Raw genomic sequence first — 15,493 nt, 5'->3', positions numbered from 1 at the left:
GCCCCAGCCATCCCCAGGCACCGGCCCCGCGCCGCCATCACCAGCAGCCCCGACCCCGGGAGGGGTTTGTGCTGGAAATAGCCGCCTCCCTGGAGGTAAAGCCCTACTTACGTGTCAATCCTCGCCGCACGCTGAGCCCCGCACACGCGCGGGCAGGGCTCCATCGCGGGTGTATCTGTTTACCTGCCAGAGGGGCTAGGACGGGGACTCTCGCCCGGCGCCTCGCACCTCGCTGCCGCGGGGACACACGCGTGGGAACCGCGTCCCACCGGGGTCCCGTGGCCGTCGAGGAGGGTGGGGACGGGAGCTGCTCCTCTTGGCCACCGCCTCCAAAACCGGGTCCGTTTCCCCCTCCCCCGACACTCGCTTCCCGGTGCTGGGGGAAGAGCAAAGTGCCCTTTCACACCGCGCGGTATCAGTCACCGTCCCCACCTCGCATGGAAAAGCAAACGCGTGAGAGCGAGTTCAGGTGCGGGGGAGGCAGGTGCGGGGCTCAGGGGTGGTGGTGGTGGTGGGAGTCGTGCAGCCCGGTCCCCCCTGCCCCGCGTTCAGCACCTCCCCGCTGAACAGCAGGAACGGGGCAGCGGCTCCGGGAAGGGGCTGCGGGGCCGCCCCCCGCCCTGGCAGCTCCCCGCGCCTCGGGGCTGTGGGAATGCTCGGGGGGTTCCCAGAAGAGCTCTTAGAGAAGGGGGAGGGGGCGAAGGGGATGAGCTTCCCTTCCTCTTCCATTTGCCGTTTGCCGTTAAAATCAACTGTTTTGCCCATTTTCGGGAACTAGGAAATTACTCGGGTTTTGCCGGGTCCCGTAGAAATCGGCGGCAATCGCGGTAAATAAGGACGTAAGTGACCTGACAAAGAGCGCCGGGGATGTTCTCTTTGGTGTGGGAATTGTACACACGAGTAGGCAGCGCAGTCACAGCTCACCGCCGCCACAGCCCGCGTACACCCGTGTGCTGCGAGGCTGCTCGGCTCTTTGAGGCGATGTCCACCACAGGATTTGCGGCTGCAGTACCAATCTTTGACCCGGAGTGTTTTATCTTCCATTAGTAAGCCTTTCTGTGCGCGGAACTGGTTAAGTTAGGGTCAAATCTGGTTCAATACCTTCTTGGCATGCTCAGAGGGCTGGGTTTAAACAGTGGCTGAGACGGAGATGAGGCTGCCTTCCTGGGAGCTCGTCCCTGCGCGCCGCTGCCGGGGGTCAGGGCGCGGGGAGCTCTGTCCTGGCCAGGTTTGGCAGGTCCGGGGGTGCCTGTGCCGGGCAGGTCGTGCACGGCCCCGGCGTGGCAGTGGAGCAGCTCTGGGGGCTGGCAGTCACGCGTTGCCTTTTGTTGATTCTAAAAACACGGCTGGTTGTGGTGGGAAGCTGAGCGTGGCTGTGTGCTGGGGAGGTTGCACGGCACACAGCCTCGGTTCCTGCTCCGCGGAAGGAAATCCCATCGGGATAGTTGGCTGTGGTGTGAAAGGACATGCTTTAAAATAAAAGGACTTAAAGAGAGAAAATAAACCGTCCTGAGACTCGGAGCTTGGCATATTAAACGTGAGGCACAGCATGTAAATGACTGGAGAGAGATTGGAAGGCAGTCCCCGAGAAACTGAGCCTGGCTGTAAAATAAGCAGGTTACCGATAGTCTTGCATATATTTACGAGGTTATAAGAGTAGCTTCCCCCCCTGCCCTGCTCCAGCCCGTGCTGTGGGAGGTTGCTCTCCAGGAGGAAGAGCTTTGGTGAAGAAACGTTGTCTAGCAATTACAGCCTTGCAGTCCGGGGGGCTTGATTAGGTTTCTGGATCTGCCAGCGACTCGTTATGTTCTTGGACCAGCCAGGGTGGCTGTCGGTACCCGGGGTTTCCAGCTTTATAATACGAGGAGGAGTTTTCTAACTCGCAGCGAAGTTGGGAAGCTCGGCAGACACTTGCAGGCACAGTGCTTGAAGATCGTGAATGGAAAGTGGGACAGAAATGTGGAGTGTGAGCCCTGCACATGTGAGTGTCTGCTTCTGCTGGGTAGCAAATATTGGCTGTGAATGTCTGTAGAGCAGCTGTGAATGTTGGATTGTAGATAAGGAGAGAAGCAAGGATTTTGTTTTCCAAACCCTGAGTGGTGCCGGGAGCCCTGCTCCAATGTTTGGGTGTGCCCTGTGAGTGCAGCAGCAGGATCTGACTTCCCCTTGCAGAGAGGAGCTCTGCTGCCTGACCCTTGATCGCTCAGTCCCTTGAACATTGGAAACAAAGCGATGGGACTTTACTGCGGGGTGAGGAGATCTCTCCGGAGAGCTGGGAAAGGCAGGAAGGAGGAGGGCGGCAGCAGCAGTGCTGGGGTTCAGGGTTTGGCTCTGGGCTGGCTGCTTGGGGCGCCACTGGCACTTCATCTCTGCCACGAGTGGTGTGGAACTGGGGAAAAGGCAGCAGGTCCTGAGACAGGCACTGGTAATGGATTGCATTCTGTTTTCTAATGAAAGTTTCATTTGAAGTTTGTTTACAGGAAAGAAGAAATTAGCAGAGGGAATTCTCCTGAGAACCCAGAGAGGAAAAAGAATGAGCTGCCTGACTTGCAAGCCAAAAGAGGGTGGAAGGGTAGATTACATTTACCGTATTGCTCCGAGTCGTGGCTGTTGCTGCTGTTGAGAAACGCTTCCTTGTTTGGCTGGATGGGGAGCCCCCTGCAAGGCTCAGCCTTCAGCCAGGTTACTGGCATCCAGGGAGATTCAGAGCTCCCACCTGGCCAGAAATTTTGATCCTGCTCTGGTGTCCTGTGCTTTGAGGCTGAATTTGTGCTGTGCTGTGCTGCTGTCCCTCTGCTCCTGGCTGTGGCTGGGCAGACGGTGCTGCTGGGGCCTCCTGTCCCTGGGATTGTCCCTGGTATGAGGAGGCAGTGCTAGCAGTTCATGGGCAGCACTTGGAGGTCACAGTGTTCAGCCTTTGGTCTCTGAGGGGTGTGCTGAGGCAGGAGTTTGCTGGTGGCCTCTGGTGTCCCTACAAACAGTGAGGAATGCAGCCAAGGGCAAGTGCAGGATGCCAGAGCGGGAGTGATGGGGACAGCCAGAGCCACTCTTGAGGCTGGGGCTTTTCTCTTTCTTTAGTAAAGAGGCACAAAGGTGTGAGGAGTTCCTGGGGCACTGTGGTGTGGGCAGAGCCGGGTGGCTGCCCAGACTCAGCAGCCAGTGGAAGCTCTCTCCACAATTCCCACTGCCAGGAAGGGTTCTCCTGCTGCCACCTGGACGTTTGGCTTTGCATTCTGTTGGGGTGGGCTGTGCAGTGGGAGCTCTAAGATGCTGGGAAGTTCATCCTGTTGTCATTTTGGCCAAGGGTATTAGTGCTGGAAAGCAGAAAGCTCTGGCTGGAAAGCAGGGGGTGACTTTCTTCTGGTGGCTGAATCCTGGACTGGTGGACGTGTGACAGCCTTGTTTAACTTGAGTCATTTATAGCTTATCGGTTTCTGGTTTGATAGCCCGAGTATTTCTAATAATAGGTGAATGTTATTGCACCTCGAGAGAATTGTACACATTTATAAAGCACTTTCTACTGCATGTGCATGTGAGGCATCCTTTGTGTCACTGCTTCTCCTCCATGTGTGAGTGCATGGAGAAGGTGATGCCTCCTGGGTTGTGGTTTGGGTGCTGAGACTGGATGTCCTGTGCACCTGTGCCTGAACAACCTGAAAACATCGTGGGTCACTCCCTGGGCTCCTCCTCCTCACCGGACAGGTGAGAGACTGTGGGCAGCAAGGACCTTGGCATTTGCATTTGTCTCTTAAGCCTGACAGTAATCTTGAGTAAGCCTTGTGAAGAAGGCCAGATATTAGGGTGGCTGCTTCCCTGCAAATGCTTACAATAAAGAGACTATTTATAGTTTGCAACAGGGAGACCTTTGCTGTTCTGTTCCTGTACGTACAAGATGGAGTTTCTGGAGAGGCAGGATTGCTTTGTGGCTGGTGTGGCAGCGGAGTTGTGCTGAGCCAGGGGCAATGTGCCTGTCCCTACCTTCTGCTCTCCTGCTGAGCTCCACCTGGGCACAGGGGGGCTGCTCAGGGACACCTGGTGGGTCTGGGGTCAGGGTGACCCTGTGGGGGGCATGCGTGGGGCTGCCGAGCCCTGTCCATCTGTCCATCAGTCCGTCCCTTGGTGCGTGCAGGGTTTCACAAGCCGTAAATTCCAGGAAACTCCCCGGGAGGCACATGGAGGGAGCGGGCTGGGGCCAGCACGAGCCCTGAGCCAGCAGATGTGTCTGCAGGGACAAGGAGCTGGGAGGAAAAGCACAAACCTGTCTTTAAAGACATTTGTTTGTTCACAATAAAAACTATCAGCCAGCGGCAGCCAGACAGGGCCGTTTTTATGAGGAGCAGGCGTAGGTTGGAGGGGTGCTGCCAATTACTGCTTACACGGAAAGGGAGCGGGGATTGTATTTTATCTCAGGACCAGGGGGAGGGTAAAAAAAACAAGAGCAGAGAGGTTTACAAGCCTTTGAAATGTTTCAATCAAAGGAAAGCAGAGTTGAAAGCGGTTCTGGAAACATTTTCGGTGTTCCCCTGCACCCCAGGGCTGTCTGTGGCCCTGGCTTTGGGAGGGGAGCAGGGAGAGGAAGGCAGATAAAGGGATCACCAGCAGGACCGTGTCCATACGGGAGCACGTATCTGCTTCCTCCCAAGCTTTGCATTGGGAGAGTTCAGCCTGGGGAGGTCCCACAGCCCCTCCTCTCATTCAGGATCTCAGTGCTGCCTTTATGATGATGGTTTTGAAATCCTGTGGCTGACCTTTCCGGCACTGGAAGCGATCCAAGGGCTGTGTCTCGAAGTACTGTAAAGGTTAGTGAGAAGGGAGAGAGGGAGAGAGAAAATGTCCTTTGAGCTGCAGAAGTGGGAGAGAGGAATGTCATCTATGCCATCGTCAGGGAACAGGCAGCTGGCTGGGGTCCCTGGCCTGAGCTGGGGTGTCCTTGTCTCACTGGGGACCTCACTCCCCCAGCCCCTTCCCAAAGTGTGTGCTGTCATTTTTGATCAGGGTACAGAGGCAGTATCCCTCTGGAGAGGTCTGGAGGAGCCTCCTCTGCAGCATCAGGCAGTGCAGGTCTTTGGGGATCCATACCTGTGTGCAGATATGCCCCAGAAGCTGCCCCTGCTGCTACCAGTGCTCTGGTGATTCCTTGTGTAGCAGATGATATGATCTCAAAAAGTCCAAGTTGTTTTATGGAGCCATTTCTTGCCTGTCCTCAGCTCCCCCACGCTGCTGCCTCGCTAGGAGCACACTGGGGTGGATGGAGATTAAAGGGTAAACTCCAGGGCTCAGCCATCCGCTCCTACAGGATGTGAGCTCTTTCTAATTGTCCTCAATTAGAGACAGTGCCATTGCTCAGGCAAGTCTTCAGGCAGGAAGCAGAGCCCTGGTCCCCGCTGGGGTAGCCACCACCTCGCCCTGCACAGGGAAGGGCTGCTTGCTGTGGCCTTGGGAAGCCCAGCGGGCCAGCAGGGCTTCTCAGGGCGGGGAGCAGGAGCTGACCACCCAATTGTTTTTAGGAAGGAGTGTGGTGAGGAGATGTTAAAGCCAGAGAAAGGAGGAAAGGAAATAGCTCCATGAGTTAACCCTTTCCTGCTTGCCTCCAGGATGAGACGTCGGTGAGCAGCGAGGACTTTGATATGAACGACTCCACATGGATCTCAGCTGACCAGCACCTGAACTCCAGCCTGAGCCCCAGCCAGGACGAGAGCATGCGCAGCCCGCAGAACCTGCACGGCCATGAGGACGGTGAGTCCCCCGGCGGGCGGGAAGAGCCCCAGCCTCTGCCACAGGATGTTTTTGTGACTGATTAAACATTAACCAGTCCTTTCTGATCAGGTGTCCCCACCTGTGGGATGGATTTCATATCAGCTCAGAGCTGGCTTCCAGTCCTTCCAATTTAGCCTCTGGGTTCCTGCTCAGCCAGGGCCCTGTCCAGCTCGTAGCTGATGATCCTTCTGCCTGGAGCTGTCTGCCAGCTCCTCCAGAAAAAGGTCGCTAAATCCCTTTCTAAGGGGAGGACTTTTTTTCCTGCATCCTCTTCCCAGGTGATGAGGAGAGCGCTGTTAGTTCTGAACACAGGGAGGATGCCAGGGCTTTGCAGCACACAGGTTTCTCTGTTTGGAAAGCTGCACCTTTGACAGGTCTTGCATCCCCCGGGCAAGAAATTGTGAATAATCTGCAGCAGCCACAGCGATGCCAAGCGGGGTGAACGTGGGTGTCTCCTCCCACGGGGTGGGCGGCTGGAAGGGCTGAAAGCAGCACACGTGGGCTGGGTGGGAGGAAGAGTTTTGTGAAGAGAGGTGGTGTGTTGCGTCTGTGAAACATGCAAGCTTAAAATACAAGAGCAAGTAAATAAGTGGTAGAAGTACGAGTTCAGGTCAGAGTTCATTGCTGTGATGCTTGGGAGGATTTGGTGGTTGGACTCTTACTGGCTTTTGCTCAGGAGGTTGAATCCCTCATTGTCCCAGCCTGGCTGCTGCTGGGAGGAGCAGAAGAATCTGAGGAACAACTGAGCTGGGTTGGTCCTGCTTTAAGAAAGGGGACTGGAAAACCACTCCTAAAGGAAGAAAAGGCTTTTGTGCTGGCAGGTCTCCCTGGGGTGGCTTTTAGCTGGTGGTGTGGCCAGTGGCAGGGATGGTAGAGACAGAAGGGGCAACAGGGACACTGCTCTCTTCAGTCCCAGGGACAGCAAGGCCACTGCTCTCTTCAGTCCAGTGAGTTGTGGCACTTCAGTTTCCATTGCAAATCTGCACTTTTGGAAACTGCTGGTTTTCCCTTGCCAGCCCCAGCCCCAGAGCCAGGCAGCCTTGGTGAGGATGTGAAACCTGACTGCCCAGCACTGCATCCCAGTGGTGGGATGGGCACTTCTCCTTGCCCAGGGCCCCAGGGGGCTGTGTCTTGGCAGGAGGAAGAGTGTTTTGGTGGTGACACACTTGCTCCCATAGAAGCTTTAGGCTCTTCAGGACTAGGCTGCAGCCTCCACCCCAACAAGCCCAGTCTCTGATCCCTGCAGCCTGACCAGGTCTCTCTGTACCCCCGAACTTTGCCATTCTCCCACTGGGACATTTCAGGCTTGTGACTTAGCCCTCACCACTGAATTCCCAAGTCTCATTTACAATCTAGAATGACACAGTTTTGATCCCTTTGCTGAACACTATTATTCAACAGGGCAGTAATTTAATAAGGGACTCACGTATTTAGGCAAATCAAGATGTTCTCACTAAATCGAAATCCTCTCTCTCTCTCTCTCTGCACCCTCTTAGGAATTGCTTCCAATTTTTCATGCCCTGTGGTTTTCCTTCAGAAGCAGGTGTCCTCTTTGGGGCTCTTCTTGGCTCCTTTAATTTCTTTTGTAAGGTTCAGTGATGAGAAATAAAGCAGAAATAGTCCCACAGGATTGCAAGTGTCCCTGGTGTCAGCATCAGCTGAACTGGGTAGACTTTGGTGGATCAGAAGTGATGGTGTCAAAAAAATCAGCAAGCCAAGCCCAGGGTGACAAATAAGACCCATACAAAAAAACCCCAGGAATTGCAGTTTTCACCAGGCTGTCACACTTCAGAAGCATTTTGTGGACTGAGGTTTTGTGCCTATGGGAATGTCCATGATCTGTATCAGAGCTCTAAATACAGACTGATGCTGCCTCATGTCAGTCCTTCTGCCAAACCAATGCTCCCATCCAGGAATGGAGCACACACAAGAGTGGGATGGGAAGGAGGACAACGGAGTAACCCAGGAGGGCAGTGGGTGGTTAAAGGAGAGGAGCATGGAGCAGAGGAGCTTGTGGTGAGAGGAAAAGCAGATTGTTGCTGTGGGGAAGAGAACATGCACAATCAGAGTCTCGACCACTCTTCAGTTTCCTCTTCTCTCGACCTATGAAAGCTCTTTTTTTTTTGGAAACAAATGTGTTTTCCGGGTTCACACGAGCTTGCTAAGGCTGTGCAAAAAGTGTGAGTAACCAGCCCACATAAGCTGTGGAGCCTCCTTGGAGCCCAGCTGGCCAAGCTGTCAGCGCAGAGTGCCTGCACTGGGGCAGCCCAAGTTCTCCCAAGCTGGAAGTTTGCCCACATCTCCTGTACTCAGTTGTCCCCTGTGCCCTGCAGGAGTCCTGCAGAGCTCCAGCCAGTGCTAAAGTGATCCCCACACATCCCCTGCAGCCAGGCTGGGCTCAGCTCTGGGCATCCTGGAGCTGCAGAGGGATCTGGTTGCACACCACGTCCTTCAGCTGGGAGCTTGTTCAGGACTGGATACTCTCCGCCTTCAGGAAAACCTTCTGAGTTACTAAATTGGTCCTGCCTGCTGCTGTTTGACGGGTGTGATGCTTGCAGTGTGTCTGCAGTGAAAGGCTTGCTAAAGTATAAAGTTTTAATGAAGAGTTGCCTAGTAGGAGAGCAGTATCGTCTGACATGCTTGTTAAAAAAGTCCTGTTTAAAGGACCAAAGCACCAGCTCCAGGTCTTTTCAAGGCCTGGGAGTGGCAAATGCTCTTCTGTGGCATAGAGTAGAGCTGTTTGAAATCCAGAGAGGCGGGAGAGCAGGGAATTGTCGTCCCATGCTTTGATAAACAGGTACCTGTTAAATCATCAGAGGCCTAAAAAGCAGCTGGGACAAAGGCCAACACTGTCATTGTCGTGGGTGCCCAGAACCCTTGGCCCAGTACAGCCATGCTACAGCTGGTGTCAGCCCTGGAACTGCAGGGAGAGCAAAATACACCTAAAGACTTGGGAGGGTCATGGACAGAGCAGGCACTGTCAGGAGAGCCAGGGTCTCTGCTGGGTCAGTGGGCACACGGTGGGACTTAGGACCTGAGGAGTGACACTGAGCACACACTCGCTCCTTCCATTTTCCTTTGTTACTCATCCTGCGGGCCCCAGCACGGAAAACATGAAGCTCCCAGCTACATCCCTTCCCAGTCGGATGTTGCTCACAGCGTACGTGCCCGCAGGAAGCCGAGGGCTGCCCAAAGCAACAGCAACATCCACACAAACTCTGCTGCTGGAGCAGAGCTATTGTGCTGGACATCCTGGAGGGACACATCTGCGGGGGCCAGCACACGCTGCAAGCAAAGGGACCTGAATGCTGCTCCATCCTGCTGTCTGAGCCCATCTCCATTCCTGAAGGCATCCCATGCATCCCACTGAGTGCAGGTCCCACCCCTGGTGCTGTGTTGCTGTGGCAGTTTGAGCTGGGCTCTGTCCATCTTCAGAGCCTCTCTGCTTCCACAGGCGAGCACTGCACTACAAACGTCCCAGTTCAGTCTGGTGTGAGGGGTTGAGCGGGGTATCCCACCACAGGGGTGCTGGGGATTCCACCCCAGGCCTGCTGTGACTTTCTGCCAAGTGCAGTGCCCTTGAAAGTAAAGCAGGAGTCAGACCCTTAACTTCAGTGTCTGCCATAGCAAAGTGCTTGAACTCATATAGAAGAGCCTCTGTCTTGCCCACTAACAGAATCCACCTTACCTTGTCCACTTTACATTCTGCTGCACTGCCCAGGAGCAGTGCTCAGCCTGCAGGCAGGGCTTGCTGCTCCCCAGCCTCTTTTGAAGAGCAGGGAAAACTCCTGGGTGTATGGTGTGCTTACTCTGTGTGGGGAACGTGGGGTTGCTTCATGGCACCATGTTGGGCTGATCCCCTTGTGCTGAGATCCCCACGTGCCGTCCTCGCTTGACTGGCAGCGTCCCCGCTGAGTCTGTTCTGCCCGGAGCAGCAGTGGCTAATCCAGACCTTGGAGAAAGGACTTTCTTAACCTACTTAACTGTGAAGGCACACGCTTCTTGGGGGCATCCCTTGAGGCAGCTGGCTGGAGAGGCTTCTGAGTGTTGGGGACATTCCTCAGGAGTGCTGCAACGAGGGACCTCAAGGACATGTGGGCAAGCATTATTTCCAGATTCTGTCCCTGGGGCTGGTAAGGCTTGTCGTTCCCCAGGACTCCTTGCTTGGGATGTCAGGGATGGTGTAGAGCTGTGCCCAGCACAGCAGTCTCTCTGCTGGTATGGCACATGTCCCACAGCTCTGGGTGACACTGCTTGCACTTGATGAGATGCCCACGATGTGCAGCACATCACCAGCTCCCCTGAACCACCAGTCTAGTAGAGCTTTCTGGGGAGGAGCAGCCTCTTGCCAAGTGCTGACCAAAAGCCAGGCTCCATCCCCAAGTGATGAGTGATGTCCAACTCCCCAGCTGCACTTCTGACAGCTGGCACCCAACTGTGGGGCAGTGGTGCCCACCTCACTGTGCCCTCACAGGGTCACTGCTGCAGCGCTGGGTGTCACACAGCTCCCAGCCAGCCTAGCCCCGCTCCAGGTGAATCCAAACACCCTTTGTAAGCCACAGGGGGAGCCCAGCAGACCATGGACAATTGTCTGATGGCTGGCTAGTGCAGGAGGTGGCCTGTGAGCCCCAAGACACTTGCTTAGCCCAAGCTGCAAAATCCTTACTCTTTCCAGGGCTTCTTTTGCCAGTGTTGAATTTTGGCCCTCTAAAGCAGACTAGGACCAGCAGCCAGGCCTTACTACAGCTGGACACAACCTTATTTCATTTTCATTAGGGATATATTTCCTCTTTCTCCAGAGTGTCCCCATGCTGTGCTAGCTCCACAGCAGGAGTCAACAAACGTGTACCTGCCTCACCTGAGTGGTTTGGGCTGGTGACTCCGTTCCCATCACCTCTTCCAGGGGCACATCTGCTCCTCCCGAGCAAAGGCCCTGCCTGTGATAAACACCCTCCTTTTGGTGTCCTTCTAAAGTTGTCCTTGCCCGCTGCCAGGCTGGGGAGTGCAGCAGGGATGCTGTGGTGGCTTTCCCAGCCTGGCACACTGAGCTCAGCTCCAACTCTCTCATGGCTGCTGCAGGCACTGCCCAGTCAGTCAGTTCATCCTGCTGATGCACAGAGCAGGGTTTTGGGGGTCTCTTCTTTAATCTGGAGCAGAGAGGATCACCAGGCTATGGACAGCCAGCACCACCTGTGCCCCTCCCTTCCTCCCCAGACTGAATACCCCCAACCAGAGGGGTGAGTAGGGACAGTGGGGTGAGCCCCACAGTGCTAAAGGACAGTCCCTAAAGGACTGGAGGTGCACAGCAGGGTCTCTCTGATGGTAGGTCTGTGTTGGAGGCACCAGCTTGGCATGAATCCAGCACAAACCCACCAAACTCGTTTGTTTGGCGTGGGGAGAGGCAGTGCCCAGGCAGCATGGGGCCACAGCGTGTCCCCTCCCTGCAGCAGGATCCGGGTGGCTGCCAGCAGCAGTGCCACAGGGAGAGGATTGGTCTGTGCCACCTCCTTCCTCAGTGTGAGCAAGGGCCAGCTCCTTGCTCAAGCATTCCTCAAGCTGCAAGGTGGCTGGAGGAGCAGCAGTGGGAGGGAAGGAACAGTGTTTGGGAGGAGAAGGGAAAACGAGGGACAGAGAGCATTTGTGACAAGGCTGCTCTGTGTGGCGGGAGCTGACGAGCTTTGGTGCTTGGGAAAACGTCCAGCACGGGGCTGGCGCGGTGAGGTCCCGGTGCCGGAGGGAGCTGCTCCCTCGGGCTGGGCAGTGGAGCCGGGGGGAGACGGCACTGGGGGGCACCTTTCATGGCAGGGGACAGGGAGGCGGCCGCACAGCGCTGCCTTGTCCGGCCCAGCTCTCCCTGCAGACAGGCATTGTGTCCAGCCCTGCCAGATGTCTGGCTCGTCAAGGGCTCTGGTCGAGGCAGGGACCCAGGGAGGGAGTGTGGAGGGTGGACACTTTGTCTGGGACATAACGAGGTTTGCCTTAGCGAAGGAAGACAGGAAATAGAGAGTCTTAACTGGAACCTGGCCAGCCCCAGTGCACTGCGGCCCTCAGCCACGTTGCTTTTTTTCTTTCTTACGCATCTTGGAGGCAAACGCTGGGCAGGACCTGGAGAAAATGGGCTCCGTGCTCTGACTGTGTGAGCAGTGCGGGGCCAGGGCCTCTCCTGCCGCTCACCACCCAGTCATGGGTGCAGGATCCCTGCAGTGATGGTCCCTTGCCCCTAACGAGTGTGACTCTAACACCCAGCACTGCCGCCCCCCACGGGGCCCCCATTCCCACTCGGTCTCTCTAATTTGTATTAAGTATCCCTTCCTCGCAGGCTTTCCTCCTCCCCTTCTTCTCCCTTCTTGTCTCTTTTGTGAGTGAATAATTTATGGCACTTTTCATCTTCCTGGCTGTTGTTCCAGGCAGGCGGCGGTGGGATGCTCTATGCCCTCCTGACGGCCACTCCCAGGCAGGGTGTGCAGCTCCATCCTTTTCCGGTGCCACAGCAGGCTGGAAATGGGACAGACCCGCCCACGAGCCACAGGAAGACTCAGGTGTGGCAGAACCACTGCCATCACCCATGGAGCTGTAGCAGGCAGGGCAATGACTGGTGGATCCATGACGGCCCATGGGGCACCAAGGATCACTGCTGGGACCTGGCATGGCTGTGACACCCACAACCGCCCAGGCAGGTGGGCAGCAGCCAGGGCAGGGCTGCCCCAAGCCCAGCCAGGGGTCCCATGGCAGCAGGATGTGGGCAGAGCTGGGTGGACCCTGGCCCACTGCATGGTGCGGGGCTGCGGCGAGGTTTCCGTGGGCCGCTGGCTCTTACATAAGCTCATTGTTTCCTGAGTCAAAAGAGGTTTTGTCTCCGCTCTGGAGATGTGACAGGAGGAGGAACAATTTGCCCCATTCATCTTTAACTCTGCTCTGGAGAGTGGTGCGGTGGCCTGCGCCGGCAGAGACGTTAAACCCAACCACTTCCCCGCCATAAAATCTCCCGGGGAGCAGGTGTTGGAAATCGCCCCTTCCCCTCCTGATCTCCTCAAATCCAGCGCCACAGAAATCAAGGATAATCCAGCAGCCTCTTCAAAATGAAAACGCTGAGCCCTGATTAATTCATTTAATAAGTGACTGATCCCCTCCTCCCCCAGCACCGCGGCCCAAGAAGCCATTTTGCTTCTTGCTCTCCTGGGCTGATGCCGGGGAGATGCCGGGGCTGCAGCAGAGGCACCAGGCTGCTCCCCCACAGCCACCTCACCAGCCTCACCACGTGTCTTGTCGTGGTCTCTGCAGAGGGGCCAAAGAGGGCAGCACTCCGTGGACCTCAGGGCCAGCTGCCTCTGTTGGGCTCTCCAGCCTCGCCTCTCCTGCACAGTGCCAAGGGCTGCTCCACCTCCATGCAGCCCAAGGAGCCCCAGCTCGAGGGGATTAAACAGGAGAACGAAATAGTCCCGTTTTCCAACCGAAAGATCAAACCGGTTAGAAGTGACATTGTTTTTGCAGTTCCATCTGCTTCAATTAGGGCACGGGGGTGGAGCAGGGGGGCTCCCAATTATCCTCATTAGAGGGGCTCCTCGTGCAGCCAAGCTCCAGCCGTGAGCAGGGAGCTCACCAGGCTCGTGCTGGTTGATAATGAATATATTCATGGCTGCGCAGCCTGGCCTTGCTCGCCTGCTGCTGCTGGAGCCCTGCTCCTGACATGTGCTTTGGGCACTGCTGGGAGATGCAGAAAACCTCTCCAAGCTCCAGAGCTTGGTGGGTTTTGCTGAAATGGAGTGTGGTCAACACAGCCCCACCACTGCTCGGAGTCCTGACACGGCTGCCAAAGCAAGGCAGGAGCCTAAATCTGGTCCCAGCACCCAAGGTGGGAATGCTCCTGCTCCCTCTCCCCCAGGTCCTGCTCCCCAGCTCCTCTCAGGAACGACTGTGGGCTGGAGATAACCCAGTGAAGCTGCCCAGAGAGGAGCTTCATCCCCATCCCCAGGCCATCCACCCCAACAAGGAGACTGCAGTTCCCTCCTGAGCTCGTCTGCATTTTCAACCTGGCTGAGCCCATTCTCACTTGGACCCAAGGACTCACCGATTTGAATTTGTGGCCATTTCTCTGCTCACAATACTGAAATTAACCCATCACTTTGTGTGTGGAGCTTCTGATAGAGCATAACATGTAAAAACACAGGAATAAGAAAATAATCTGTAGCTCATGGGTTTAAAAACCTCATTATTTATGTACATCCATCCTTGTATAAACTAAATTGTTCTTTTAGTAGGTGCTGGCTACTGATATTAGATTCCCATTTCATTTCCTTATCCCACCTGGCAGGTTCCTAGAGACATCTTCTTCTTTTGTTTGCAATATCTTTTGCCTGTAGCAAACCCAGGGTTCGTAAATGCAGCAGCATCGGGTGGAAACCTGACGTGCAGCTGCTGCTGTGTGTGTTTTGTGTGACACAAAAGAAAACCTGAGACGTGGAGGAATCGGGGCGGTCCAGGTGTCACCCCCAGGATCCTGTCGGGTGTCAGCAGCCAGTGCAGGAGTGTCCCTGCCTGCAGGAATGGGGGGCCAGACTTGGGGGCTGTGAGGAGGCTGGAGGTGGATGGGCAAGGACAGAGTGGGATGCCCAGGGGGAGTGGGGGTAGTTAAGGCAGACTGGGGATGTCTGGGGTTGCTCACAGCAGGTTGAGGATGCTTTCATCCCTGTAGGGGTGCCCAGAGGAGGTTGGGGATGTCCAGGACAGGTTTGGAGATGCTCAGAGCACCTGTACATTCTTCTCCCAGGTGACCAGAGAGGCAAAGACCTCTCTTGGTGCCCTTGCCCGGCAGGGATTTTGTGCCATGGTGGGCCCCCAGCTCTGCTGATGCAGACAGCCATGCCAGGGGAGCTGAGGGAGGAGGTCCCCACCATCATCCTGGCCGCGGCGCCGATTGGCCCAGCGCTGTTGCTGTGGCTGTGCCCAGGCCGATGGCGGGGCCTGGCCTACAGCTCGTGCCTCCGTGCATGGGAATAATTCTCCTTAATCCTTCCAGGAGGCATCGCTGGATGAGACTGGAGCCTCCCTCTGGGAGCCCCATCTCCCCTGGCGCAGAGAGCAGTGCTGGGGGAGGGACAGCCGCCATCCTGGGCAGGGAGGCCTCTGTGCCCCCGGCCACCTGCCCGCTCCTGCTGGGGCCACAGCCAAGCCAGCATTGCTCCTGCACCTGTGCCAAGGGACACCAAAACCCTGGGGGGCTCAGCGCCAGACCAGTGCCCTGGGCCAGGAGGGGTGTGGGGAGCAGGAGGTGGCAGTGCCCCCAGCACCCTGCCCCTCCAGATGCAGCAGGAACCTGTGGATGTGGTCTGGGATGCAGCCCCACCATTGCAAACACTGGGACAGGAGACTGGAGCTCGTTTTGGAGAGCTGGCTTGGAGGGTGCCCCTGGATAAGTGCTGCCTGCTGAGCCCTTCTGGAGCCCCGCACTCCCTGGCACAGAGAGCTGGCACCCAGGGCTTTTGCCAGGACCCAGCCCCGTGGTGGGCGGGTGACGCCTGCCACCGGCCCGGAGCACCCAGCACATAAACACCACCCCGGGATTAGGTCAGCTCTGGTCATCGCTCAGACGAATAAGTGGATCAGCGCAAGGGAAAGGAGGGGGAGGGAGCTCTGCTGAGCGGGGAGCTCCAGTAGGGACCTTTTAATTTAGGGGCTCATGGGGCCAGGAGCCGCCTTGGCGCAGGCGCGAGGCTGGGCAGCGAGCGCTGCCGGGGTG

At 56.3% G+C, this 15,493-nt stretch overlaps 1 protein-coding gene across 3 annotated transcripts in view; it reads left to right on the top strand.

Annotated features, from left to right (window-relative positions):
• Positions 1-15,493, top strand: part of NOL4L (nucleolar protein 4 like) — a 40,952-nt gene that overhangs the window by 18,817 nt on the left and 6,642 nt on the right. For 2 of the 3 annotated variants that reach the window (XM_031057982.1, XM_031057981.1), the window contains exon 4: positions 5,595-5,736. In XM_031057982.1, coding sequence (XP_030913842.1) covers positions 5,595-5,736 — 142 coding nt within the window. Of the gene's footprint in view, positions 1-6; positions 96-5,594; positions 5,737-15,493 lie in introns of those variants that run through there. The other variant, XM_031057983.1, reaches the window with a different exon arrangement.

Source organism: Geospiza fortis, unplaced genomic scaffold, assembly GCF_000277835.1.
Source record: "Geospiza fortis unplaced genomic scaffold, GeoFor_1.0 scaffold188, whole genome shotgun sequence".
Taxonomy (NCBI): Eukaryota; Metazoa; Chordata; class Aves; order Passeriformes; family Thraupidae; genus Geospiza; species Geospiza fortis.
This window is presented reverse-complemented; position numbering and strand designations above follow the sequence as displayed.